At 53.1% G+C, this 26691-nt stretch overlaps 9 protein-coding genes across 9 annotated transcripts; 7 read left to right on the top strand and 2 right to left on the bottom strand.

The window, feature by feature from the left end:
* Window positions 1–166: 166 nt before the first annotated feature.
* LTS14_006957 (uncharacterized protein) lies at window positions 167–1627 on the top strand (the record flags this gene model as incomplete). Its single annotated transcript, XM_064839650.1, has 1 exon — window positions 167–1627. The coding sequence occupies one exon, from the start codon at window positions 167–169 to the stop codon at window positions 1625–1627; it is 1461 nt and encodes a 486-aa protein (XP_064692893.1).
* Window positions 1628–4322: 2695 nt separating this feature from the next.
* Window positions 4323–6541, bottom strand: LTS14_006956 (uncharacterized protein; the record flags this gene model as incomplete). Its single annotated transcript, XM_064839649.1, has 2 exons — window positions 4323–5375; window positions 5426–6541. 2 exons carry the CDS (start codon window positions 6539–6541, stop codon window positions 4323–4325), a joined length of 2169 nt encoding a protein of 722 aa, XP_064692892.1.
* Window positions 6542–7285: 744 nt separating this feature from the next.
* Window positions 7286–7804, top strand: MGR2 (subunit of TIM23 translocase complex; the record flags this gene model as incomplete). The annotated part of the gene is made up of 4 exons (XM_064839648.1): window positions 7286–7340; window positions 7393–7419; window positions 7472–7592; window positions 7657–7804. 4 exons carry the CDS (start codon window positions 7286–7288, stop codon window positions 7802–7804), a joined length of 351 nt encoding a protein of 116 aa, XP_064692891.1.
* Window positions 7805–8261: 457 nt separating this feature from the next.
* Window positions 8262–9814, top strand: LTS14_006954 (uncharacterized protein; the record flags this gene model as incomplete). Its single annotated transcript, XM_064839647.1, has 2 exons — window positions 8262–8722; window positions 8776–9814. 2 exons carry the CDS (start codon window positions 8262–8264, stop codon window positions 9812–9814), a joined length of 1500 nt encoding a protein of 499 aa, XP_064692890.1.
* Window positions 9815–10629: 815 nt separating this feature from the next.
* Window positions 10630–13424, top strand: LTS14_006953 (uncharacterized protein; the record flags this gene model as incomplete). Its single annotated transcript, XM_064839646.1, has 2 exons — window positions 10630–12018; window positions 12072–13424. 2 exons carry the CDS (start codon window positions 10630–10632, stop codon window positions 13422–13424), a joined length of 2742 nt encoding a protein of 913 aa, XP_064692889.1.
* Window positions 13425–13871: 447 nt separating this feature from the next.
* On the bottom strand, window positions 13872–14942 carry LTS14_006952 (uncharacterized protein; the record flags this gene model as incomplete). Its single annotated transcript, XM_064839645.1, has 2 exons — window positions 13872–14609; window positions 14673–14942. 2 exons carry the CDS (start codon window positions 14940–14942, stop codon window positions 13872–13874), a joined length of 1008 nt encoding a protein of 335 aa, XP_064692888.1.
* Window positions 14943–15591: 649 nt separating this feature from the next.
* Window positions 15592–18847, top strand: SLA2 (sla2 Src-like adaptor 2; the record flags this gene model as incomplete). The annotated part of the gene is made up of 2 exons (XM_064839644.1): window positions 15592–18687; window positions 18758–18847. 2 exons carry the CDS (start codon window positions 15592–15594, stop codon window positions 18845–18847), a joined length of 3186 nt encoding a protein of 1061 aa, XP_064692887.1.
* Window positions 18848–20102: 1255 nt separating this feature from the next.
* LTS14_006950 (uncharacterized protein) lies at window positions 20103–21391 on the top strand (the record flags this gene model as incomplete). The annotated part of the gene is made up of 3 exons (XM_064839643.1): window positions 20103–20123; window positions 20179–20312; window positions 20485–21391. The coding sequence occupies 3 exons, from the start codon at window positions 20103–20105 to the stop codon at window positions 21389–21391; spliced, it is 1062 nt and encodes a 353-aa protein (XP_064692886.1).
* Window positions 21392–23846: 2455 nt separating this feature from the next.
* Window positions 23847–24917, top strand: LTS14_006949 (uncharacterized protein; the record flags this gene model as incomplete). Its single annotated transcript, XM_064839642.1, has 3 exons — window positions 23847–23969; window positions 24021–24310; window positions 24359–24917. 3 exons carry the CDS (start codon window positions 23847–23849, stop codon window positions 24915–24917), a joined length of 972 nt encoding a protein of 323 aa, XP_064692885.1.
* Between the last annotated feature and the right edge of the window lie 1774 nt (window positions 24918–26691).

Here is a 26691-nt window from a genome sequence, read left to right as displayed (position 1 = left end):
GTATTGAGATTTTCCAACCCAATAGATCTCCACCTTGATCCTCTCGAGGTGGACCCCACACCAAAACCCAGCTTCATGTCATTGTTCTTCTCCATTCTGACTGCACCCCACACTGTGGAGTTGAACATGGAGTTGATGTTCGCATAACGCTTCTCTCGCACAAAAGATGATGGTGGCATGTCGAGCAAACAGCCTCAACAATGCATTTAAGCTGGGAGTCTTGCCGCCGCCACCGCGGACATCGATTGACTCAACAACATCGGATCTAGACCACCTACTCTCGAACGAAGAACAAGAGAACGAAGAAGACGACGACGATGACCAGACCGAAGACGAAAGCCTCCCGCCCATCGACCGCGGCAAAGGAGCCTACTCCTTCCTCCTCGGCTGCTGGCTAATCGAAGCCATGATCTGGGCTTTCCCGCTCGCGTTCGGGGTCTTCCAATCTCATTACACCAATCACTTCCTCTTCAAGTCGTCCTCCCATCTCATCCCCACAGTCGGAACACTAGCGACGGGGTTGAGCTATCTACTCATGCCGTTGACGAACGCTATTGCGCTCCGCTGGCCTCAGCATCGGCGTACGATGTGCTGTGTAGGCTGGATCATGTGTATCTTCGGACTCCTTGGGGCGAGTCTGGCTACGCATGTCTGGGAACTGCTTTTGTGGCAGGGAGTGGTGTATGGGACGGGCTGGGTAGTGTGTTATACGCCTTTATTATTCATGCTGAACGAGTGGTTTGTACGGAGACGAGGACTAGCTTATGGGATTCTGTTTGGTGCTAGTGGGGTCACGGGATTGTTTATACCTGTCTGTATGGAATGGTTGCTTGAGAGATATGGGTTCCGCGTTGCTTTGAGGGTGTATGCGCTGATTACCATCGTGGTCTCAGCACCGGGACTGTGGCTCATACGACCTCGAAAACCTGCTGGACGAGTCCCGAAGGCTCAGAAGAAGAAGCTTGAAAGTGACAGCGACAGTCTGAGATCTCTACGACCCTTTCTCACGAACAAGCACTTCCTCCTCCTAGCCTTTGCAGTCTTCACCCAAGGCCTCGGCTTCTTCATCCCAAACATATATATCCCATCCTACGCCTCCGACCTCGGCCTCTCCTCTGCTGCGAGTTCAAGTCTTCTGGCCTTGATATCGCTATCACAAGTTCTCGGACAGATATGGCAAGGATGGATCTCGGATCGAGTCAACATCTATATCCCGACGGCCGTCTCCGCACTAGTCCCTGGAGTTGGTGCTTTGCTTCTTTGGGGTCCGGCGAAGAATATGGCGACTCTGGTGCCTTTTGTGATGGTCTGGGGTTTCTTTAGTGCCAGCTATAGTGTTCTCTTCACGAGGATGTGCACGTTCCTAGCCTCTGATGCTCGTGGCATGGATGGAAATGGGGATCCCGAGGGCACGACGATGCTGCTCTATGGCTTCTTCAGCTTCGAGCGAGGCGTGTCGAATGTGCTTGAGGGTCCGATCAGTAGTTGGCTGATCGGCTCGGACAAAGCTGTGAATGCTACCGAGTATGGTTTGGGGAGGTATGCTATAGTGATATGGTTCACAGTGGTGTGCATGCTTGCCAGCTCCTCTGTAGTAACTGGGTGGATGTGGAGGCCAATGAGATAGGGCTTGAGCTCATTTCAATCTGGCACCAATCAGTCAGGCTGAGTGTGAGATACCTCAATTTGGCTCTGCCGGAAGCGTGCTACTGGCCAGTCTGTCGCACGCGCAGATAATATTATCGACCTCTCTAAACGATATGAATTCGAGATTGCGGCTCCGTACTCAGTATGTCGAGGACTGCATGTCTCTCGGGGGCTCCGCACAAGACGACACAGTCATCAAGCATATAGACATCGCTCTTGCTTGAGACGGCTTTACGTCGAGCCGCAGTCTTGGGATGCAAGATGAACGCAGGATAGCAAGAGCGGGACCTCAGTGCTCCGCGCTGCGGGGATCGAAAGGAGTCACCGGGTATGAAGAACAACTTTGCTACTGTCTGTAGTCGTTCTGCTAATATCAGAATGTCATGGATCTCGGCATCTTCTCCGGTCCCGCCAGCAAGGAAGAACAAGCGCTCGGGGTGAGTGATCGTCCATGCACTCAATGCTTCCGGCCTTAATAACGAGCCTGTTGCGGAAATGCGGTCTTTTCGTCCAAGACGGAACTCTGGCTTGCTGAAGACCCTTGTTGTTTGGAGGAACTGTCGCTGAAGTAAAGTATCGTGATATTGTGAGAACTCAGAGCAGTCCTCTAGTGCTAGCTCCATGTACACCGATGCGGTCTCTTCGGCTTGCCCAGATATAGCCCCCTCCGCGTCATCCGTGGTTATGTTCGAGCTTTGCTCTTCGTGGCGCCAGTCCAGAACCCTGGAAGGCAGTCGAGGATTGACTCGACCTCGCCTATGCCTCCGAACGACTGCACAACCCATCGAAAAGTAGAATGCCATGCTATCCCGACTGGAACCTGTCACGTAGTGGCGAGCAACTGCTGTATACAATCGATTAATAGAGCTCGTATAATTAACATCCACCCAGTACTCTTCCATTGGATACAGTGTGTAGTCATAGTCCCTCTCCACACTATCGGAGTTAATACCGAGCAAAGCGTAAACACAATCTCGAGGGTCCTGGCAGACGGTGTCTTGATGTGCGTAAAGCTCACATATAAGCCGTGCAGCTCTGTCATCCTCGCTCGATAGCGGACCAGCTTGAGAAAGAAGCTCGAGCTCTTCCAGACACCATACGACTTCCCGGTCTGGGCGGCAAATGCTGCCATAGAGGAAGTCTCGCTTCTTTCCTTGGGCGGCACAGTATTCTTGTACCACCCAGCGACGTCCGAACCAAGGCGCTCTCACGAGGTCCGGCTGCCAGCTTTCTGTTGATCGATCGAATAGCGAGTTTGGTGGGTGAGCTTCTTCGCCTAGCCACACTACTAGTCGAGAGCAGGATTGGTATATGCGAAGCATACTCTGCACCTAATGATTGCGCTCTTCAGTATTCGCCTGGTCGATACAGAGGCCGTCAGCCCATACTGCTGGTCGGCTAGCTGATCCCGGTGTCTGTAGCGAGCCTCGATCCAGTTGTTCTCGTACTCGGATGAGAGCACTGTACAGACTCCCAGTTACTTGAACAGCCCGATAAGGGCAGAAAATGACTTGTGTTAGTTCTGCCGAGCACCAGGCGTAAGACAGTGCTATGTAGCGAGTCTTACCGCGCCTGACCTCAGACGATGTCCGTGTTGCCTTCGGGACCCGATAGTGTGCGAGTCGCTCCCAGCATCTAGGCCTTCGTTTTGTCGCGGGCCGGCAGTAACATCATCGTCATTTTCATCAATCTTGAACGTCTTCAAGGCTATGACTTCGAATCTTCCGACCAAGGGATCCGTCAGGCTAGAGGCCAGGTCGATATGGAATACTCGGACATGGTACTCAGGCAACGAGACGTAGTCATAGTGCATGTTCCTTAGACTACGACGGCTGAGCGGCTGAATAGATGCTAGAAATGCGCGCTTTCGTCTGCGGTCGATCACATCCATATAGTCATTTGTCAAAGACGCCTCTGTTAAAGTGTACAAGCGTTCGTACCATCCTGTGGGAGTATGGGGTGTAGCTCCGGTGTGACATGCTTTTCATCTTGTAATGGTGAACAAGAACAGCGGATTGAGGCGCAAGCATGAGGCTGAGCACAACATGGCGCAATACTTGTGCTTTTAGAACGATGAGAAGACTTTGGTACATGCAAGGCAACTAAGATCGTGAACCGGTCGTGCCGTGACATTCGGCTGTATATACACAAGAAAAAGCCTCGTCGAACCCGAGAAGTGCGCCGTCGCTACTGATCAAACTCCTACCGTGCAATACATCCCAGTTGCCCATGTATGCATGCACAATACCATAATCGCTGTGATCCACAGCCTGCCTGACGTCAGCCTCTGTAGATCGTGTCCTGTGCCTTCGTTATCACATCAACGCCAACCTCGTATGCAGAGGGTATCCAAGAAAAGTAAAGTCCACTGTGGTTCGATAAAGATATGCTTCGTCTTCCATAGTCGTACCTGGCGCTCCTGCCAGTGGCCTTCTTCCTCATCTATCCTCTCGCAGTCACTCGGTGGTGGCTGCGTGTCAACCTCGTCTTGTGGTATGATGTGACGCGAGGCAGGCCAGCACCGCTCAGGTAGCTGATTGAGCCATTCGCAGCCCTTTCGAGCGCAGTCACTTTGCTGGCCCCTCTAGTCGCGTGCGAACGGCGCGCGCCATGCTCCATCATCCTAGCAAACGCAGATCTTAAATTCGCACGTTTCATCCTGACTACATCAACTTTCATCTCTCAACCTTCGGCCACCCGTTGACCCAAGTCATAACAATAGCCCCAAGCAGCGCAACCGCCACCGCACTTCCATAAGGCACTCCATACTCCCTCACCTTGCCCGGGCCGCCTCCTCCGGGCATCAAGATCTCCTGAGAAAGAAGCTGTGTCATTATCCTCGCCTGCTCGAGTGTGATCGGCTGACCCTCTTCAACCCCAGCGCGCTTAAGTAAAGTATCTGATGTTGGGCTGTCAGGAGAAGGTACGATGGCGTGGCCGTTCGTTTCCATGGTTTTGCCGTTGAGCTGTGGTGTCCGCTTTGCGGACGGAGACTTGCGTGGGCCTGACGGGGTACGAGTGCCTCCACGCTCGTTCTCCTTCCGCTTCTGCTCGATCATTTCTGCCAATGATTGTCGTGCTTCGTCTCGTTCCGTCTCGGCGTTCTCCGCTCGCTGCCTGTACCGTTCCATCTGCTGCTTCATCTCATCCATAGATGTCCGTAGTCCATCAAGCTGTGTCTGAAGAATCGATGGCACTGCATCGTCATCTTGCGATGGGCTCTCCTCATCTGGGTCCGGTACATCGCCCCGCTCAAGGCTCTGGGCTTTCTCCTCTGCGCTCTCCCGCGCCGTCCGCTCCTGCGCTAGTTCGTTCTCCAGATTCTTCATCCTCTCGCTTTGATTGCTCAATTCTCCTTTAGCAAGCTTCAGCTCCTCACATAGCCGGAGAATATCGCTAGAGTGATCCATTCGTGTTGGCGAACTACTGTTAGACATCGGCAACGCAGTGTCATCTCGCCGTAATAGTGGGCGGATGATCGGATCTGCGAGAGCTCGTGCGACATCCGGCTTCTCTGGCAGTGGTGCTTGAGGTGGTGGCGCGGGCGGCTCCGTGAACTGCGCCAGCAGGTCAAGCTTCGCCTTCGTGGGTGACGGCCGTGCTCTCTCAGAGCTCATCTTCGGTTCCTTGATTACTGGCGAAGCAGGTTTACCACCAAGCATTTGGTCGATCATTTGTCGTGCCCTTGCCAAGTCTTGTGATTGCTGCATCGCAAGTCTCATCTCGACCTATGTGGTCTTAGTTATCGATCAAACATCAAACATGCTGACAAACTTACGTTAAGCTTCTTCACGATCTGTTCCGTCGTGATTGGGTTTAGCCAGGCCCGCATATGCTGCGGCTGTCCGGGCATCGCGCCTCCTAATCCATTTTGCTGCACAGCGCCGATCCCTGCAGGCGCTCGTCCATTGATTGAGCCCTGGCTGCCATTCCTCTTCAATGCGTGCGGTGCGGCAAGCAAGCCACCGCTCACACTTGGGTCGAGCTCGCCAAAGTTCAACGGATCATTCGCTTGTCCATATATCCCAGCGTTTTCGACCTTTGCGGCTACCTTGTGGTGTACCACCGTCTTCTGGTCCTCTGACACAATGTCGATCCCAAGCTCCAGCACATCCTGCTCCCTCAACTCCCTTGGCTCACTTTCTTTATTCTCCTGACTCAGCCGCATGCCGTTCACGAAGGTACCGTTGCTTGACTTCACATCACGAATAAAGACACGACCTTGCCGATCAGCCCATACTTCTGCGTGCTGCCGTGACAGGACTTTCGAGTCGAAGAATCCATTGAGTGGTGTTGGGATTGTCTTCTGATTTGTCTGTCGGCCAACCTTGAGAATCTCCGGGTAGTAAGGTACGACGATTGTCTTCCGCTCAAAGGTGCCATTCATTGGCAGAAGGTATAGCACCGCCGAAGGCTCGGGCTGAGCTTGATTCCGCACCGCACCATTGACTTGACCATTGCCATTCGCCATTTGCTGAGAGGGGAGCAGTGGAGTGTGCAGAGCAGAGATTGCGGAGGAAGCTGTCGGCCCCGAAGTCGCCGAGCTCACAGCTTGAGGTCGTGCGGTAGTGATGCCAGTGGCAGGTTCCGCTTTGCCAGGGGGCCATAGACCACGCGTTGGTTTTTTTCTTGTTGCCCAATTGCCTGCATCTGATGACGTTGTACCGTTGCCATTCGCTTGTACTGAGCTTGGCGATAAGGTCGAGGTGGAGGAAGCCGAGTTGGTGGATGCCAGGGAGGATGATGAATTCTGCCGCTGAACAGTCTTGCGAGGTTGTGGATTGAACATTTCGCCGGACTTTTCGGTATTCATCGCAACGTAGCTGTTGCCATTAGGACTCCATCCCAGTCGAGTACTGGGCTGGAAGGACAGAGGAGCTGCGACCGCAGTCATTGGTAAGACCAATGGGCAATGACGTTGCAGTTGCGGGTGTCGGGTCCTTGCTCTTGCTCGATGTTGACCTGTACTCCGCCTCTAACAATACACCAATATCCTATAACGATGCCTTCCTCCCTCATACACGAACTTGCCAATGAGATATATGGCCTTGGGCGGTTGGCCGCGTAGTGCACGGGCCTGGGTGTCGTGTGCTCACAGAAAAGAAATGTTTCGTGCAGCCGGAGGTCGCCCCAAAACCCAAGCAATGCCCCTTCGTGCCTTCCTGAAACGTATCAAGCCCAGTAGAAGTAGTCGTGAAGATGCAGTCGCGTAGCAATCGTAGGATGTAGAAGTCACTGCCAGTAACTATAGCCGCGCCTCCGGGTTGAAAGGAGGTCTCCAGCGGCAGCTCGCTTCGCCTTTCTTCTGCCGTCTCAATCATGCAATCATGGCGGCTCGTCCAGAAATACCAGAATAATCAGCCGTCAGCAATGACACGCGCGCGTGTAGTCGAGGTTAATTAAGTAGAGCGGGGGGAAGCTTCATGGTCATCACGTCTGCCGTCTCTCAGTTGGCTTCTGGTTTCCTTGGCGCGCGCGGGCGCTTTGTTTCCCGCGCTCCCGGCACGGGACGTTTGCACCGAGGCGCTGGCTCGAAGCTCGTGGTTGTGGAGAGCAGACGACATGGACGCTTGAGGAGGAGGTAAGGCAAGAGCGTCCATCTACACAACGACTTTTTGGTGAGATATATATCGCAACCATGCCTCCAGTTGCCGCAGCAGGCGGCATGAGTGGCCCTTCGACCCTCGATAAAGGTACAATCTGCATGTGATCGAGAAGTTCGATCAGCAGCTAACGACTTTACAGCTAAGATGGGTGGTATGATGGGAGGCAGTGCGTGAACACGGTGGATCGTTAACTGCACTTCGATACTGATACAAGATAGCCGTGGGCCTCATCATAGGCTTCATCTTCGGAGCAACAAATATCATCAGATATGGACCTGGACCGAACGGGATGATGCGAACACTCGGCCAATACATGCTAGGATCAGCTGCAACGTTTGGGTACGACATACGTTGAACACCTCTTCGATGGGAGCACTTGCGATACTGACAATACAATACACAGCTTCTTTATGTCGATCGGCACAACCATTCGAACAGACAGCTCTCCGATTATCACAGAAGCATTCAGGCAGGCGCAGGCAAGAAATGGCAGGCCTATGATCATGCCAGCGGACAGGTCAAAGAGGCGACAGAATGTGAGCTCGCCGTAGCGAGACGAAATATGAAGTGTACAGATATGGGGGGATTGTTTGCCGCTACGATCAACGATAGTGCTGCAGAGCCACGGCTAGCAATGGGGAGACGTATGGATATCTGCTCTGTTCTTATACAGCAAAAGCGCATAACTCAGGATCTCCTGCCACCACCTGTTTCGCCTAGATCGGATCCGGTGTCAACTTTATCCATACCCCTTTCAGGCAGGCGCGACCGGCACGACAGCTGGGTCGTTCCTTCCTCGAGGACCCTAGCTCGCTCACCGGCCACTAGCGCATCACGTGTGCAACAAGCTCCACGATTTTCTCATGTCTTCTATTTGTTCTTGTATTCATAATATCGCAGCGTAAACATTCTTTCATTGCTTCTCTACACCGGTGTTACATTTACCCATCTCTTTCAGTGCTTAACCTCGGCCATAACGCTTGCAGGTCTTAGCTGCCGTCTAGCAAGATGGCTCAGGCTAGTGCACAAATTGGCGATATCCTGCAGAGTCTTATCAATGGCTTCAAGACACGGCTACTTGAAGTTGAACAGTCCAGGTCTACTTCAGACGCGAAGTTTTCTGAGTTCGAAGAGGCAATGACTACCTTTCATGCGAAAGTCGGCGATCTCGCAAACTCAGATGCGAAGCTCAGGGATGTCCAGTCTTCTTTGCAGACTGCGCTCACTGTACAGCAGGCCGGCCACGCATTGGTATGCGAGGACATCCGTGGTATCCAGGAGTCGCAGCAACGCCTGAACAACAGACTGGATGCCGTGACTTCCTGGCGTGATACGATGAATACGAAGATCGAGCGAGCTGAGGCTAAAGCCGTAGCTGCTGATACAGCCACAAGCGCGGCAAACAATGAGCTGGCCGAGATAAAGCGTCAAGTCCAGGATTTACAGGATATTGTGGCCAAACAGGATCGGTAGGTCAACACCCGAACGGTGAGCAGGCAGTGACCGCTAACGCTCTTCGTAGTAATCTGGAAAGTCGTCTACAGTCGTGCGAGACTGCTTTGGACAACTCCACACTGGTCCTCGTCCCCACGCCGACAGCCAACGGTCTGGTGCTGACGGTCCAGCGTCGTCATGCTCCGAACGAATTAGGTTCATCTTCCAAGAGTCGTTCGTCTGTGCTTGATGTCGGCAGTCATGGTCATGGCATGGCTATCCTCCCGCGCCCAGGAGACTCAAACGTATCTGAGTTTAATTGCCTCGTCAACACTACTGCCGTAGATCAGTCTACAGTTGGCCCAGGATGTGCGGACACTGCTCCATACGACGAGGGAGCAGTAGGAGACCCAGGCATGCTTCCGATGCGTAGTCGGACAACACGCTACAGCTCCATCGACTCTTCGGTCACCTTATGCAATGATCGCAATCCTCAGAGGAAGCTCGTTCCACAGTCAGGCGCTACGAAGCCGCAAGTGCCGGCGTTCCCATCGCTGCGCGAGCAGAGTGAGTATCGAGATGAGTGCGCTTGTGAGGATGTTCATCATTCCATCGAAGCGACGATTGATGTACCCCTGCCACTCATCGGCCACAGGGTATCTGATCACACCGTGAGAGCAAGCAAACGCCACCGCTCTGGCAGTCATAGCTCGTCTGAGAACGACCAGTCATCCAAAGCACCAAGCGCATGCTACTTTGACACCAATCAAGATGGCGACGGTGACGAGATCGTTGTCGCGTCAGGCAATCAGCGAGCCAAGACGGCTGGTGCAAAGCAGACTCTCAATGCGCTCGACTCGGCTGACGAGCTGCTACCGGTTGTCCACAAACCATGGGGAATCGGCGGTCGTGGCAAAGAGAAAGTACCTACTGAAGAAGACGACGTGAATATCGCTGAGAAGATTTTATACGATGTAATCCGCCGTTCAGGTCGCGGACTGAAGCCAAAGCGTCGATATGATGACAATGTTGGCGTGAATGATGATCAATCTATGCATGCTGAAGACATCGCAACGGAGCCTAAGAAGAGTAGAAGATCTGTGAAGTCGAGAAAGCCGATGATATGACGACTGAAACGACCACCGGCGGAGGGCTCTAGCTGATTTGACTCCAGAGGCGTCAGACAACTGTTTACAAAGACGAAGAGATGGAAGGCGATGTCTCGAGGTTTAGTCCTGAGTTGAGCATGGACATGTGAGTATGAACATGAGTGAGAGCTCTTGGGGAAGCTGGGATCTGATTGTTCGGGTGCTCTGTTTTGGTGGGTCGTCTTCCATTATGGGGTGCTATCGCTGTGGTCAACTCGGTCCTGGTAGGATTCGCCAGCAATTGCGAGTTACATGAATGGCAGCTACTCTCTACTTTTGCCATGAGTCATTCGCACCGTCCGTACCGTCCAACTGTTCCTGTCCACATGTTGTGCTAGTCAGTTCGAGTCGACAGACTTCGTACTTCATGCAGCCTAGCGTGATGACGCACGGGCCAGAAACTAAATTCACTTCTACGAGCATTGTTAAAGTGACTAGCTATCTACTGCTACACCATCCACGAGCCCCCAGTCACTACACAAGTGCCCTGACTCCTTCGCCAACTCGACGCCGGTGACTACAGAATGTACTCATTGCGAGCGATACATGACCGCTGCTAGAAGCGTTAATCAGGACAGCTCCGCTCCGCCGCGCTCATCTCCTCACCCCATACCCGCTACTTCACGTCAACCTCATGCGGTCTCATAATTTCACACACTCCCGACTCACTATCGCTCGCTCTCCGCAGATGGCCGGCTTGGTCTGAAAGGACCACCGCTATCTGCGTGAGGCAATAGCTCCTCATCGCCATGATGAACCACGGGCCGGCTGGGGCTCCTGGCCTACCACACAACATGTCTGCTGCGATGCCGAACTATCAGCCTTCTAGGCGGCAGCAGGAGTATCACAGCAGCTATCAGCATGCCCAACCTCATTCACCCATGCACTCTATGCCGTACCAGAACTACGGCGGCCCTCCTCCGCAGCATTATTACACACCACCTCCGCAGATTCACTATCCGCAGCAGCCACGATGGACACCGCAATACAATCCTGGATATCCACCGCAGCAGCAGCAGCAGCAGCAGCATCATCAAATGAGGCAACAATACCCTCAAAGCCCAGTCGTGGTTTCCACTCCGAATCCATACGGGCAGCCGCAACCATCACCACAAGTCACACGACCTCCTCTGCCGCCACACGCACAGTCACGCACCGATTACCATTCACCAGCACGGATACAGCCGCAAATACAGTATCACTCGCAGGCATTTTCCACACCTCCACCTATAAACATGAAGCAAGAGCAAGCACAAGCGCCTCTACTACCAGAGGAGATCCGACCAAAAGAAGAACACGTTAAGACAATTGTAGAAGAGCCGATATCTGCAGTACAACCAAAAGCACCAACACCGGCGCCAGCATCGAGGCGGGAGTCTACCGCACAGAGTCCTCTCTCCCTAGCACCTGAGCACAAGACGCCCTTCTACCCGGCACTTCCTTGGTATTCAGTACCCGAGTCCATCTTTCCACGCAGAGACATGGCGCGCCGAAGGAGAACGCAAAAGCTGCACAGGACTACAGATACTGTGGCACTACCAGCCGCGCCAAATGCACCGCAGCAAGCAGCCCCGGCGCTACCGAAAGAGCCTTCATCCGAAGTATCCACAATCGCCGCGCCATCTGAGCCCGAAACTCCGGCCACATCCCAGGCGCCATCAGAAAGCGACTTCACGCAAGTTTCAACACCCGCGACGCCGGCACATCCGTCTGCCGACTCACCTAAGATCACACCTACACAGACGCATGTACGGAGAGACACACGATCAGCTATCGCTGTGCCGAACATACCCGGTCTGCCGAAGCAACGAGCATCACCACCTGCAGCGCCAAAGCAAGATGTGCCACTCACGACCGACACGGAGCAAACAACACCTACACCCGAGACACAGCCTGCCGCACAAGCAGACGAGCCGCAAGCACCAGTGCAGGAGCAGGAGGAACCTAAGACGCCACCACCTAAGGCAGCACCAAAGTCGTGGGCTGATTTGGTTCGAACAAAGGGTGCCAATGGTGCAGCCGCGCAAGCAAACGGCGCTGTTATCACTAATGGCAGCACGGTTCCGAAAAGTGCAACTCTGAGCGATGCACTCCGTCAGTATAGCGTCGAGCACGGCGTCACACTTTCTTTTCTCGAACCCCGTGGCCTCGTGAACACGGGGAACATGTGTTATATGAACTCTGTAAGTACCTCCACCTTGATAACCTAAGACCATCAATGCTAATAATGATGTAGATCCTTCAAATTCTTGTATTTTGCGCACCTTTCTACGACTTCTTGGACCAGGTACGGCAACGCACGGTCCATTCATTGAAAAGCGATACCCCTCTTGTCGATGCGATGATTATGTTCATGCGGGAGTTCAAGGTACTTTCCAGCGCGGAGTCAATGGGTTCTTTGCAGCGGACACTCAACCAGCAGCAACTGGAGCAGTATGGTGAAGCCTTTGCGCCGGAGTATGTGTACGATGCGATCCGGAAGCTGCCAAGATTTAATGGCATGAGGCGAGGACACCAGCAGGATGCTGAGGAATTCATGGGCTTTCTGCTCGAAGAACTGCACGACGAGTTTGCGCTCATGATGTCTAGCGCGGCAGATGAGAAGCCACAGACCAATGGCGCTCTCACACCTAGCGTCACAGAATCGCCAAGCTCGGGAGACGGCTGGCTCGAGGTTGGACCGAAGCAAAAGGCTTCTGTGACACGGACAGCAGGTCACCAAGAAGCGCCCACACCTGTCACAAAGATCTTCGGTGGTAACTTGCGCTCCGAGCTGCGCGTGCCAGGTCTCAAAGACTCTGTCACACTGGAGCCTTACAAGCCACTGCAGCTCGATATCGGCGCCTCGCACGTCAACAATATCATCGATGCCTTGAAGGGCATCACCAGGACCGAGACTCTGACCGGTGACTTCGGCGGGCGAAGCAACACTGCCAAGAAGCAGGTCTTCATCGACACTCTCCCACCAGTACTGGTGCTTCATCTCAAGCGGTTCGAGTACAATAGTAGCATGACAGGTACTCAGAAGATCTGGAAGAAGATCGGCTACCCGCTGGAGCTTGAGATTCCGAAGGAAGTCTTCACGCCTGCGAAGCGAAGTGGGCTTGCAGTCAAGGGCGGCACGCCGAAGTACAAGCTCATTGGTGTTGTGTATCACCATGGGAAGTCAGCCGCAGGTGGGCACTACACAGTTGACCTCCTGCGCCAAGATGGTCGTGAGTGGATTCGCATCGACGATACATTCATCCGACGCATCCGACCGGAGGACGTTGCCGAGGGTGGCGCAGAAGAGGACCCGAAGATCCTGGCAAAGGCCCTCGAGCAACATAAAGCAGACCAGGATCTGCAGAAGCAACGAAACATCTTCCAAGGGTTGGACGAGGCGGATCGCGAGCCTGAGGAAGAAAAGCCATGGTCTGAAGTCAATGGCCAGGCTGCGGCTAAGAAGCAGTGGAGTGCTGCTGTCACCACGAACGGCACAGCAACTCCGACTAGCACGAACGGGAAGAGGACACCTACTGCCAAGAAGGAAGGTGTCAAGGACAACAAGGTGGCGTATATCTTGTTGTACGAGAAGATTAGTGGTTGAGGTCTCAAACCTCAGGCGCCACCTCATTGATACACGCATGTGCAAGAGTGCCAGCGGCGATAGCACAATCGCCGACACAGTCACAGGCCACAGCGACCATCCAAGAACTGGTGCACTAGCCACCGCCATCGAAAGGTCTTCAAGCACTTTCTGCTTTGCGTACTCCTGCATCAGCGATGGAGTGGCGTAAAAAGGGGAGGCTCACTTTTGGACCTTGGATCATACTAAGAGAACTGTAGCGCAAGAGCGTAGATGGACGGAGAATGGTATACCCCTGTACACCTACTTTCTGAAAATTCTGCTCGGCGAAAGCAATGTGTGGCAGAGTACTGCTGCGCTACTTGTGTAGTGTAGATATTGCTACCAATGATATTGATAATACTGACTCGTTTGACATGGATTGTGGTTGTACTGATAACGAAGTAGTGCCCAAATACAACGATCTGTTCAAGGCGCCACAGCCGTAGCACCCTCCATCCCGCCCTTCTTCTCCACCCCATATCCCACAAGCTTGAAATCATACTCCAAATCAAACTGCGCCTTCTCATCCCCCTTCTTCGGCAAAAAATCCACTACCAAACTGTCCTTGACAGCAAATACCACATCATTATCAATATACTTGTCCCTCCGATCGAAAATCTGGGTGGTCAGGGGTTTATACCCTTCCGCCGTGAGGATGAAATGGATATGTGCCGGTCTCATCGGATGCCGGTCAAGCAGTTGGATCAGTTTCCCCGCTGGGCCATCCATGGGGACCGGGTAGGAGGTAGGACGTAAGCAGTAGAAACTATACGCCCCATCCTCGCCAGTGTAGAAGCGGCCGCGGAGATTCATATCCGGTTGCTCTGGATCTTGCTGTTCGTACAGGCCATTGGGAGCAGTATGCCAGATGTCAATCTCGGCATTCTGGATCGGTTTACCGGTGTTGAAGTCGAGGACGCGGCCGTGCAGAAATGTGTGGTCGCCGTCCGGGATGGAGTTCTGGATTATGCTTGAGCCCATCTTGTAAATTGGAGAGTCTTGGCGCCAGAAGGGGCCTAGGATTGCGGTTGCCGTTGGGGCGTCGGTGGCTTCGGAGGCGAGGGTGTAGGTTATTTCGTCCACGAGGGTTTCGAGGCCGATGACGTCGGTTAGGAGTTGGCCTTCGTTGCGTTTGAGGTCGGACATGCGGCCGGCCCAGTTGATCTTGATATGGTTTTAGTGGATGTTCTGATGGGTAGGGCGTCGATCTTGGAACACGATACGTACCATTTCTACGCCGGCCATGTACTCGTCGATTGTGATCTCGTTTTCACGACAGAAGTCATGTAAATGTCTCGTCAAGCTCGCCATGACTTTACGTAGTCGTGGACTAGCCTTCGGTCCAGTAGCATTGATTACTGCGTCCGTGAAGGCGGGATCGAAGCGAGATGTCTTTACTGCATCAGAGGACTTGTTCGTATGTGATCCATTAGTGCCGTTGGTTGGTTTGCCGGACTCCGCTGCAAGACCCATTGGATGTTCGACTTGCTCGGCCATGGCTGAAATTGTTTGATTTAACTCAAACAGTCAACTCTGTTCGTGAGTGATCCAGAAGTGAGTGCTCCTGGTCAGACCAATCAAGCAAGATGTGCTGGATAGTCCTCGTTACTGTGGCTAAGGCTTCAAGGTGTGTTGCAGTGATATATACCCCCGCAACCCGCCTGCCTACTGTCGACTCAAGAATATCGAGGATCAAGCACAAAGAGATTGTCACACTTCATCATACACAGTCGGCTGTAGGGAAGCTCTGGAGTCCTGCGGGGCTTTCGGCGCTATATAGCAACGCATGAGATGAGCAAAGCCCTTGGAGACTGCCATCCTTCCCCTCTCAGCCTTGCCCTAGTACGTACAAGGCTGACATGGGTTGGGAGCCGGCCTGTTGAGTTGTGAAGTGCGTGGAGGTAGAGTAGCATGAGTGGCGACACGTGACTGATCTCTTGGTGCCGAAGCTTCCGAGAGCTTGCGCAGCTCCAGAAGTTCAGCCACTCAGCCACAAGGACGTCGAGGCTCTGACATGCGCATTGCGTGGTCGACTCTCACTTTTTTATACGTGTTGCCTAGCTTGGCACTGAGTATAGTACTGCTTCGAACGAAACGAACGTCCTCCCCTGCTGAGCGCACCTCTGCGCAGTGACAGTCTCCCACAATGGCCCTCTTCAATCAGTCCACTCGCAATGTCGACCTGGGCAAGTCGGAAACGGAGCTCACGACCAACATCCGCAAGGCAACATCCATCGAAGAGACAGCGCCCAAGCGGAAACACGTGAGAGCGTGTATTGTCTACACGTGGGACCACAAGAGCAGCGCCAGCTTCTGGAACGGCATCAAAGTCCAGCCCATCCAGGCCGATGAGGTGCAGACCTTCAAGGCCCTCATCACCGTCCACAAAGTGCTGCAAGAAGGCCACCCGATCGCGTTGAAGGAGGCGCAACAGCACGTGTCATGGCTGGAGAGCTTGAGCAGAGGCATGATTGGTGGGCAGGGCAACGACGGCATGCGAGGATATCAACCGCTGATTTCCGAATACATCTTCTACCTGATCAGCAAGTTGCGATTCCACCGCGATCATCCCGAGTTCAACGGCACCTTCGAGTACGAGGAGTACATCAGTCTGAAGTCGATCAACGATCCGAACGAGGGCTATGAGACTATCTCCGACCTTATGAACCTGCAGGACCAGATCGATAGCTTCCAGAAGCTGATCTTTGCGCACTTCCGGGGTGGCAACAACAACGAGTGCAGGATCAGTGCGTTGGTGCCACTAGTGCAGGAAAGCTACGGCATCTACAAGTTCATCACCAGCATGTTGCGGGCTATGCATACTACCCTTGGCGACGACGAGGCATTGAGTCCGCTGCGAGGAAGATATGACGCTCAGCATTATCGACTCGTGCGATTCTACTACGAGTGCTCCAACCTGCGATATCTAACCTCCCTTATTACCGTGCCGAAGCTGCCGCAAGACCCTCCGAATCTACTCAGCGACGACGAGACTGCGCCTGCACTTCCTTCCCGACCACGAAATGAGCCTGTCACGAAGCCCAAGACTCCACCACCAAAACCAGCCACGGATCCTGAGCCGATCAACGAGTTCTGGAAAAACGAGCAGGCAAGGCAGCAGGAGGAGTATGCGGCAGAGCAGGCAAGATTGCAAGCGCAATGGGAAGCGTCACAACGACAACAGCAGCAGCAAGCAATGCAGGCTCAGAGAGACTTCGAGGAGCAGCAGCGCTTGCAGGCAGAACAGCAGAGGTTGCAGCTCGAGCAATTGCAGAGACAGCAATACGCGGAGCAGACACAAGGGCGCATGGCCGAGCTGGAGCGCGAGAACTTGAATGCGAGAGCACAGTACGAGAGGGATCAGTTGATGCTGGAGCAATACGACCGCCGGATGAAAGCACTGGAAGGCGAGCTAGGACAACTAGGAGCCAACTTCCAGCAGCAGACTCAGAGCAAGGACGATCAGATCAGATCGCTGCAAGAGCAGGTCAATACATGGCGGACAAAGTATGAAGCGCTTGCGAAATTGTACAGTCAGCTACGGCACGAACACTTGGAGCTTCTACAGAAATTCAAGGGCGTACAGCTCAAGGCCGCGAGCGCGCAGGAAGCCATCGACAGGCGAGAAAAGCTGGAGCGCGAGCTAAAGACCAAGAACCTCGAGCTTGCGGACATGATCCGAGAACGCGATCGAGCATTGCACGATAAGGATCGATCGACAGGTGGACACCGTGATGAGCTTGAGAAGCTGAAGCGTGAGCTGAGAATGGCCCTTGATCGTGCCGACAATGCAGACCGGGCCAAGGGCAGCGAACTCTCTTCCATGCTGTCAAGACACAATCGCGAGATTGCGGATCTGGAGGAGGCCTTGCGCAACAAGACTCGTGCTTTGGACGATGTCCACATGAAGTCTGGCGAGGGTAATTCAGATCTTGAGCGTCAACTCCGCGAAAAGGAGGACGAGCTGGAGATCTACAAGTCTGGTATGGACCAGACACTGATGGAGCTGAATGAGCTTCGCAACGGCAGCAACGGTGTTGATAAGGCTATGGATGAGCAGATCGATGTCATGCTTCTCGAGAACATTCGCAAGATCAACGACATTATTGACTCCGTCCTCTCGGCTGGTGTACAAAGAGTGGACGATGCGTTGTATGAGCTCGACAGTAGTAATCAAGCCGGCAACCAGAACGCCAGTGGCCCATACGTCTTGTCGCAGATCGAGAAAGCTCAATCGACAGCCATGGAATTCAGTACAGCATTTAACAACTTTATCGCGGACGGGCCGAACAGCACTCACGCAGAAGTGATTCGTACAGTTCATACTTTCTCCAACGCCATCGCGGACGTGCTATCCAACACCAAAGGTCTTACACGCTTCGCAAGTGACGACAAGAAGTCCGATCAACTCGTCTCTGCCGCCAGACGCTCAGCCTCATCTTCCGTAGACTTCTTCCGCGGCATAATGTCGTACCGCTTGGACGGCCTAGAGGACCTCCAGAAGACAGACGTAGTCATCAACAAAAACAACGACGTCCAAATCGCCCTGAACAACCTCAGCAAGCTCGCCGATGCCTTCGCCCCACGCACAAAAGTCACCTCGACCTCTGGCGACCTCGGCGAGCTCGTCGACAGAGAAATGACCAACGCCGCCAAAGCCATCGAAGACGCGACCGAGCGTCTCACGAAACTGATGAACAAACCAAGGGACTCATACAGCACCTACGAGCTCAAAATCCACGACTCTATCCTCGAAGCCGCCATCGCCGTGACGAACGCGATCGCGCAACTCATCAAAGCGGCTACGGCTTCGCAGCAGGAGATCGTGCAACAAGGTCGTGGCTCGAGCATGAGTAAGACGCAATTTTACAAGAAGAACAATCGATGGACTGAGGGACTCATTTCCGCCGCCAAAGCCGTGGCGCGGTCAACAAATATGTTGATTGAGACAGCCGACGGCGTGATCTCGGGTCGCAATAGTCCTGAACAACTTATCGTCGCTTCGAATGATGTGGCGGCCAGCACGGCACAGCTTGTGGCGGCGAGTAGAGTGAAGGCTAGTTTCATGTCGAAGACGCAGGAGAGGCTCGAGGAGTGTAGTAAAGCTGTTACGGGGGCTTGTAGGGGGTTGGTGAGGCAGGTGCAGGCGATTATTGAGAGTAGGCAGAGGGAAGGGGAGGAGGATCTGGATTATAGCAAGTTGAGTGGGCATGATTTCAAGGTGAGGCAGATGGAGCAGCAGGTATGTTTTTAATTTTCTTACTCGGTTTCTGTGACCGTCGTGATGGATGGGACTGATCGTGTTGTTTTAGGTCGAGATTCTGCAATTGGAGAATTCTCTCAGCGCTGCTCGGCATCGCTTGGGCGAGATGAGGAAAATTTCCTATCAGGAGGAGGATTAGAGGTCGTTGTCGGTCTGCCCCTTGGATGGTATGCGTGTCCAACGACAGGGGCTTGGGGAGCAGAGTCGCTGTGGTACTATCACGGGGGTCACAAGACCCGCTGGTCCTGGAAGCGTGGCTCTGACGAATTTGAAGTGTATATAGCAGAAGGCATTGAGACTCATCATCTCTCTCTCGAAGGTCATCGAGGTGCACGTCTTCACCATTGCTCCGGCGTTCCGTCCGATCACGCTTGTTGCCTTCGTTTCTCGTGCGCCACTTCGCCTCGCCTACGACCTCTCGTGTCTCGTACACGTATACCATATCTGCATCCTGCTATCCGGATAAATGCTCGACGACTGGTTCGCGATCTGTGCTTCACAAAACTGCAGCCTGGTCCACCAGTCCCGAACATCGCTCTTGCATTGGAGCACATGCGTTGCTAGCTCGCAAGACAGCGCAGCGGAATGCAGCCCTGTCTCGCGTCGAATGACAGATCCTCGAGCTATTATTGGCCCCCAAACGCACGATGCGGGAGCTGCAGGATTAATGAAATGGCTTGGACTTGTACCTCGTACTTTAGAGTAAGGTGGAGTAGTCATTCGCTCAGTCATGCATGCGGAGATACGGGGAGGCATTGGGATGGCTGTTAGCTTACCTATGCTGGTTACTAACTCCACCTTCTAGTTAGGGCTTGCGCGAGACCTTTTCGCGGTGTACGAAGATTGCATCTTGATATTGGGTACATGATACTTGGGCTTAGTAGCTCATCCGATCCGAGCTTGTGATTGAGTCCGGGATCATTACAGGCGACGTCGCTTTACATGGCAAGCCAGCAAAGTGGATGCCCACACGTTCTGAGTCCCTCCATTGCAGACTCTGGGTGATTGTATCACTGTAAAGTTCTCACGTAGAGGATACTGCAAAAGTCATGACTCGTTTAGAGGATCCCAGTGGCAACGCAGAAGAAGGATAGCAATAAGGAGTCCTTTCCTGTCTTGCAGCACAAGAGTCAACTTATCGCGCGTCCTCCCATCATACTGAGGGAAGCCGTTATACAAATAATCGCCGTTCAGTGACATTTTGTCGCTATGACTTCGTGTTGTAGAATGGCAATGGTATCGTCTTCGACTTCATCATTACATGCGTCCACCGAGATGAGATGATCATGTTCTGAGGCAGCCCAAGCGCTTTTGAAGCGGGAAGAGCCGCAAGTAAGTAACTTCATCGACTTTTTGAATGTTCGATAGTTTTGCAGCGACGGCCAACGTCTGACATGGCATCTCACAAATCAAAGGTAAGTCAGTCAAACGGCGACGAGGAAGCCAGCACGTGACTAACAGACGTCAAAGAAGCGGAAGGGGAACGACCATGGCGGCAACGAGAATGGACCCATCGACACATCAAAACCTTCGGCTGTTTTCGTGCCATCGAGTGGGCGCACCCATACTTTGAGTATCGCACTTCCAGGGAGCATCATTGCAAAGTATGTCTCCCCTCCTTGAAAAAAGCATTGTTGTTCGATTCGCCTAGTCGATGGACCATTGGGATCAGGGTTTTACAAGATTGGTCAAGTTTGGCTCCTGACATTCGCACACGTCAAAACTCAATGCGCAGGGAAGTCACTTCTATTTGACCCTGAGACTGACCACTCGCAGCGCTGTCACGCCGGAACAGAAGACGGCTCTGGCAGGCCAGATAGCTCGGGCTTGTGCAGTATTCTGTGTCGACGAGGTTGTAGTCTTCAACGACGGCCAGGCCCTGATCAGACCTCCTGAACGTGATGGCTATACTGCGTTTGCAGACCCGAACTACTTCTTGTACCATGTTCTGACCTTCCTGGAAACACCACCACATCTACGGCGCGCGCTATTCCCGATGCATGCAGATCTCAAATTGGCTGGCGCTCTACCAAGTCTGGATATGCCACATCATCTGCGAAGTGACGAGTGGTGCCCGTATCGTGAGGCGGTAGCAGTGCGGCAGACCGAGAGCAAGGATGGTGTGCGGGGAACGCTTTTGGACTGTGGTCTTTCAGACCGTGTCTCTGTGCCTGTGCAGTTGGACGATCACACCCGTGTGACTGTGAAATTGGGCGAACAGTCGGTCGCGAGCTCGACTAAACCAATGGTTGGAGAAGCAGTCTCGCCGGATGCGCCACGTGAAGAAGCTGGATATTACTGGGGCTACAGCGTTCGACAAGCGTCGTCCTTGGGTGCAGTCTTCACCGAGGCGCCATACGATGGAGGCTATGATGTTAGTCTGGGCACGAGCGAGCGAGGTGTACCAGTTCAGACGATTGTGCAACCGGGAAACGAGGATTACGTTGCGCCGACCTGGCAGCATCTTCTAATTGTGCTTGGTGGTGTTGCTGGTCTGGAAGCGGCACTGACTGCAGATCAAGAGCTTAAGAAAGCCGGTGTGACAGAAGCCAAGGACTTGTTCGATGCTTGGGTGAATCTTGTGCCTTCGCAGGGTAGCCGGACCATTCGTACCGAGGAAGCGCTCTGGATAGGCCTTGCGAACACGAGATCCCTGGTTGAGGCTCGGAACTTTGGTCCGTAATATGCCATGCTTTCCCTTGAGCTGCGATGCTGGCTGCACGATTTCCCAACAACGAGCCTTCGAACATCGAAGAGATACCCGTAGTCAAGCTAGCGCGATAAGCGCGAGCATGCAAGCTGCTCAATGGCATGTACACGACATGGTCCAAAGAAGAAGTCGGGCTGTGGAAGTGAGACAGACATGCATTGGTCGCGAGCTCGTAAGTCGCGAAGCTCGGATCGTACACGCTCTGGACGACCTCTTCTTTTATCAGTCGTTCCATGATTGCCGTCCCGCATAGGCAAAGCACGTGCATGTTTCAGCCTACGGCGTCGACGCTTATAGGGCTGCCGGAATCCTGGACCCTGGCTCCCACATGTTGGTGGCGCTCTTAGTGGCATATCACGAATGCTCTCGTCGGGCAGCACGGGCCATAATACCCAGTCCCTATCTCGGCCATCCAACCTACCGTGCAGCCTGAATACCAATGGTCTAGATTCCGGCTCTGCCATTTGATACGCAAATCCGATTGACCTTGTTGAAACAGAACTGCCGACGGTCTGTTGAAGTACGCTTTTGTCAGTGAGGACGGTTAGCAACTGACCCCTCGCCATCACCTTGCACCATCAATATCTCCAATCTATGAGGGACGCCTTAAGTAAAACAAGCTCGAATATTTCATGCCAAGATCAGCAAGGTGGTCACTTGGAAGCTGGCTCCACCCTTTCGGCCAGTGAACCAGCATAAACACGACAGCCGCAATGAACTTGGCAGACAATGTGCCGAGCAGGTGAACCCTCGGTTCTCGGGATGTTTCATCCCCGTGTCAGCACTTGTGGGTGGCATGTTGCACAGTTCCAGCCTTATGCTTGTACACGGAGCAAGCTTATATCGCACCCAGCATTTCAAGAGCGGAGTCTAGGGACTGTAGAAGTATCGATACTGTACCTGTAAGATAAGGCAGTCCAGCGGTGATCTCCCAGACCTGTGAGAGTCTGTAAGTGGCGTCCTATTGTGGCCCGCTCAGCAAGGCACACAAGAGACGACCCGTATCTTTATTGGTTCCCTGTGTATGTACATTGGCATGTGGCATAACGGGCCGCACAGCTATGCTGCCACAACATGCTCCAGCAGATCTAGCCTTATGGCTGGTCATCACCTTGTGATTGGTCTATGCTTGCGTATGTAACCAGGCCTGTCAGCAACAGCGCATATGTCGCAGACGAACGAGCGCATTAGTTGTATATCAAGCTCGGCAAGACGCCGAGGATGTGGCTAGGCGAGCAGTCGCTGAACGCCGAACGACCTTCGTCGGTTATGTCTCCTTGCCATCTGGGTATCTGCAGCAGTGCAGGATATCATGGCGATAGCGTCGTTGACTACATGGAGCAGCTCGTCGTCCCAAGTTACACGCTCGATGGGGAGTGCAATGTCACCCAGCGCCGGAGTTATGAACGCATTCGCCAGCAAAGGCAGCTCCGCGACTGCGCATAGCTTACGGCACGTCCAGCTCGACCAGCTAGGTCGGGGCCTATGTCGGCCCACATGTGGAGGGACGCGAACAAAATCGGATTTCGCACCGTAGCAGTGGACATGCTGTCCGGAAGCTGCATGGAGCTAGCCAGTGGTCTGGTGGAGAGATATGTTGGTGGCTAGCACTTCATCAAGACCGGAGGTGATATTCATTGATTGATGGTAGGATCGATGCGATCATCATGCCGTGCGGCAGAAGAATTGACTTCTGCCGCCAATGAAGTTAACGAACTTACTACATGCCAGTTTTATGATTGTTATCGCCGTGAACAACCGGGAAGCTTTTAGTATATCCGCGTGTGAACTTTGCTGACTGCGCAACCTGACTGTTCACCAGCTGCACGTCCGTTCTGCAGCTAGATCCCTCCACTTGAACTAACGACCATACAAGCCTAGTCTGCTCAGCCCTTGTTGGCTAGTGGTTCAGCTGAAGGCGCCATGCCTGACTTGGTGTGCCGTTGTCGCTGTCACTTTCCTCTGCCGACCAAACACTCCCATCCCAGGCCGGTCGCAAATGGCGAAGGATTTATGAAGGCCTGCAGCATGTCGTATACGCCCGCAGCACCAACCCTGCATCCCATGATCCTCAAGGCTACGCGAGCTACGGGGAGCATGTCTATCGCTGCAGCCTGCAGACCGACATGGAACGGACTTGGTTGATCAGTGTGCCGTCCTTTCATCTCAGTTGAGTGCGTTGCTGCGCTCAAGCCGCTTCATCGATGGTAGAGCTTGCCTGCTACTAGTACTCCTTGTGTTGCTGTTCTGGATCCTTTCCTACTGATTGTCTATTCAGCTTCCATATAACTGGCGAAGCTTCCACGTTTCGGCCCCAACACAGCTTCCATCCTACCGCTGACTAGCACCTCCAGCTCGCCTTACAGCTTCCACCGTAGGGCTGTTAAGGAAGTGGATAGATATCAACCTCAGTCATTCACTTGTTAATATGGACTCCATGGATTATAATTACTTTGCATCTGCCGCCTCACAGCCATATCAGTATTTCGGCTTTGGCACAGACACTGGTCTTCTGCCAGGCACCAGCAATGATGGGTCCCTACCGACTCCCGTAGGTCTTGATTGTACTGAAGCTTGATATCAGCTACTGACGTTGTCGTAGAGCCTTGAGAACCCTCTTGACGCGAACGCTTTCCTACCGAATAACTTCGACTACGGCGCATTCGATGCGTCGCTCAACCATGACACCGGTCTCACGCCTATGCAGCCTGACTCTGGCTCACCTGTACCACACCAGCTATCGCTCCTTCCAAATGGCTCGGTCGACAGCGGCATAGCTCTCGACATGGACCATGAGCAGCAGGAGCAGTTGGATGAAAGACGGGGCAGCAGTGAGGAGAAGGACAACATGAACCCTGCACAGTCAAGGAGAAAAGCGCAGAATCGAGCGGCGTAAGTAGCATAGTAATCTTGGTACGAACGCTTGTTGACGAAGTGTAGTCAACGAGCTTTCCGAGAAAGGAAGGAACGACATGTGCGGGACCTCGAAGCTAAACTCAATCTGCTCACCACAACGACCACATCTCTACAATCAGACAACGAACGACTCAAGCTCATGCTACAAAGGGCACAAACTGAGAACGAGATCCTCAGAGCTACCGCAGCTGTGTCTCCGACGTTGAGCCACCCACCGGGTTTCGTGGACGATCCGACATTACTACCACCATCACGTCAATTAAAACGATCATCAGCCATTGCGGAACCTTTCTTCGACACCTCTCGGCTGGCGAGCGGTCTTCTCTCTCCATCCGGCACAATATCGCCCACAAGGCATGGTAGCTTAAGTAGTACTGACAGTCAACTTCTGTCTGCAAGTGCCACCTGGGATTTGCTACAATCACATCCATTGTACCTCACTGGTGCGGTAGACATCGGTGAGGTGTGTGAGCGGCTCAAGAAGATGGCAAAGTGTGATGGTATGGGACCCATGTTTGAGGAAGAAGAAGTTCGGAAGGTCATTGAGGAGGTCGGTCGAAGTGGTGGTGATGGACTACTTTGAACCTGCCGATGTAGTCTACGAATGATGGAGACAATGTAGGCAAGGCTATGAGATCAAAAGGCAACGTGGCAAGGACTTCTCAGAGGGGCATCGGTGAAAATGACTATACCCAGCTCCAACCAAGGATGCTTTTGTTTGAATTCGTGCTTGTGATGTAGCACAGGCGTTGGCGGTAGTTCACAAGCTTGCAGACCTACCACCAAGTAGCAGAACACGAAAACAAGCATCTTATGAAACCAAAGTAATTCATGCCATCCTAGGTGGTGGACAGCGGCTACTGCCTGAGCCACAACGGTTTTCCCTGGTAGCAGCCGCTTGCATTGTCACCTTGTAATGCTACACCTATGAGCCGACGGCAACTATCGCAGCTTCCTGGCTATCCTTGCCGCTCGTCTCTTGGACAGCGACATAAATGCTACTAGACGACTAACATTGATCTTCATGACAGAAGCTTGTTGATTCTTCCTAGGCACGTTGGCAGCGGTATCCCGATGACATCCACGCAGGCTTTAGAACTATTAATACTCCGTAAAGCATGGTTGTGATTCGAAGATTGGTGTATACCTGAAAGGGTATGCCTTGCGCAGCGACGCGGCATCAGACATGCTGCCACCAGCCTAAATCTGCCTGGAACCGATCGGGCTCAATCATAGACAGGTTGCGACTTTCTATGGCAAATCACGTTCGACTATTGCAGTCGTCGGACAACCTCACAGCCCCAAGCAGATCTACATCACCGCTCTCTCGGCGATCGCTCACCCCATGTTCAACCTTCGGCTTGCCAAGCCGAAACTCAATTTATCACAGCTGGGTTGGATCAAACCTTGATGAGCATTAAGCTTCCGTGGCGCGATAGACTGAACTCAAAGGACGAGTACATACACCGCACAGCAGGGCGCAAGGCAAGTCTGCACTTCGATCAGTAGGTCGATCGGAGGCTGCCAACGAACTCCTACCATATGATCGTCAGGTACGAATACGGTTACACAGGCTCGACGAAGCCGACATCGGATGGCAGAATCGTGGCTTTGCAAACCATCAGTGTGACATGGAAGACTAGCAGACCTCCCATCTGTCGGCGCCTCCTGCCGTGAGAGTGCTGTTCGAACACCTTAATCCGAGATAGTACAGTACGCATTGGAGTGTTAGCTTCCCATGGCCATCATATTGCTTCCCTTATCTTAGCTTTATCGTAGCTTGAGCATTGCGTGCAAAGGTGCCCGAGGATGCAAGGTAGAGCTCCTAGATCAAGCCGTCTGCCAGTACTCCACTTGTTGAAAAAGGAAGAGGCGGAATAGGGATTGTAGAACATTTCCTAGATGGAGATGCAGCGCCTGACTCACCCGACTCGATGCATACTTCAGGCATATGTCAAACAAAGCTATCTCCACTTTTAGCCCGCGTTGAACAGCGAGGACGTGTAGCTACAAGCCGTCCGCATAGCAGCCAAATCCACAACTTCGGGCATTTTTGCCATGGCGGGCTGGCAGCAGCGAGATGTGCATGGTGGCTGTGCTCGGCGGCGCCGAACTCTCTTTCTGTCAGTGCTGAGTCATGGCTCATCTGGGATGACCTCACATATGTGCTCAACGAGCCAGACTTTCATCCTCGACAAACTTGATGGTCAGTGAGATGAATAGTGATGGCCTGCAGCAAAGGTGGGTAGACGGATATGGACATGCTGGAAAGATGCAAGCATAAGCTGGAAACAGATCCGAAAAGTTACATGTACGAAATTTAGGTACTGTTGGCCTACTCGAGTTACTGGAGTCTT

The sequence above is a fragment of the Recurvomyces mirabilis genome (assembly GCF_035927965.1).
Source record: "Recurvomyces mirabilis strain CCFEE 5264 chromosome Unknown scaffold_18, whole genome shotgun sequence".
NCBI lineage: Eukaryota > Fungi > Ascomycota > Dothideomycetes > Mycosphaerellales > Teratosphaeriaceae > Recurvomyces > Recurvomyces mirabilis.
The sequence above is the reverse complement of the archived record's forward strand: the minus strand, read 5'-3'. Positions and strand labels throughout refer to the sequence as shown.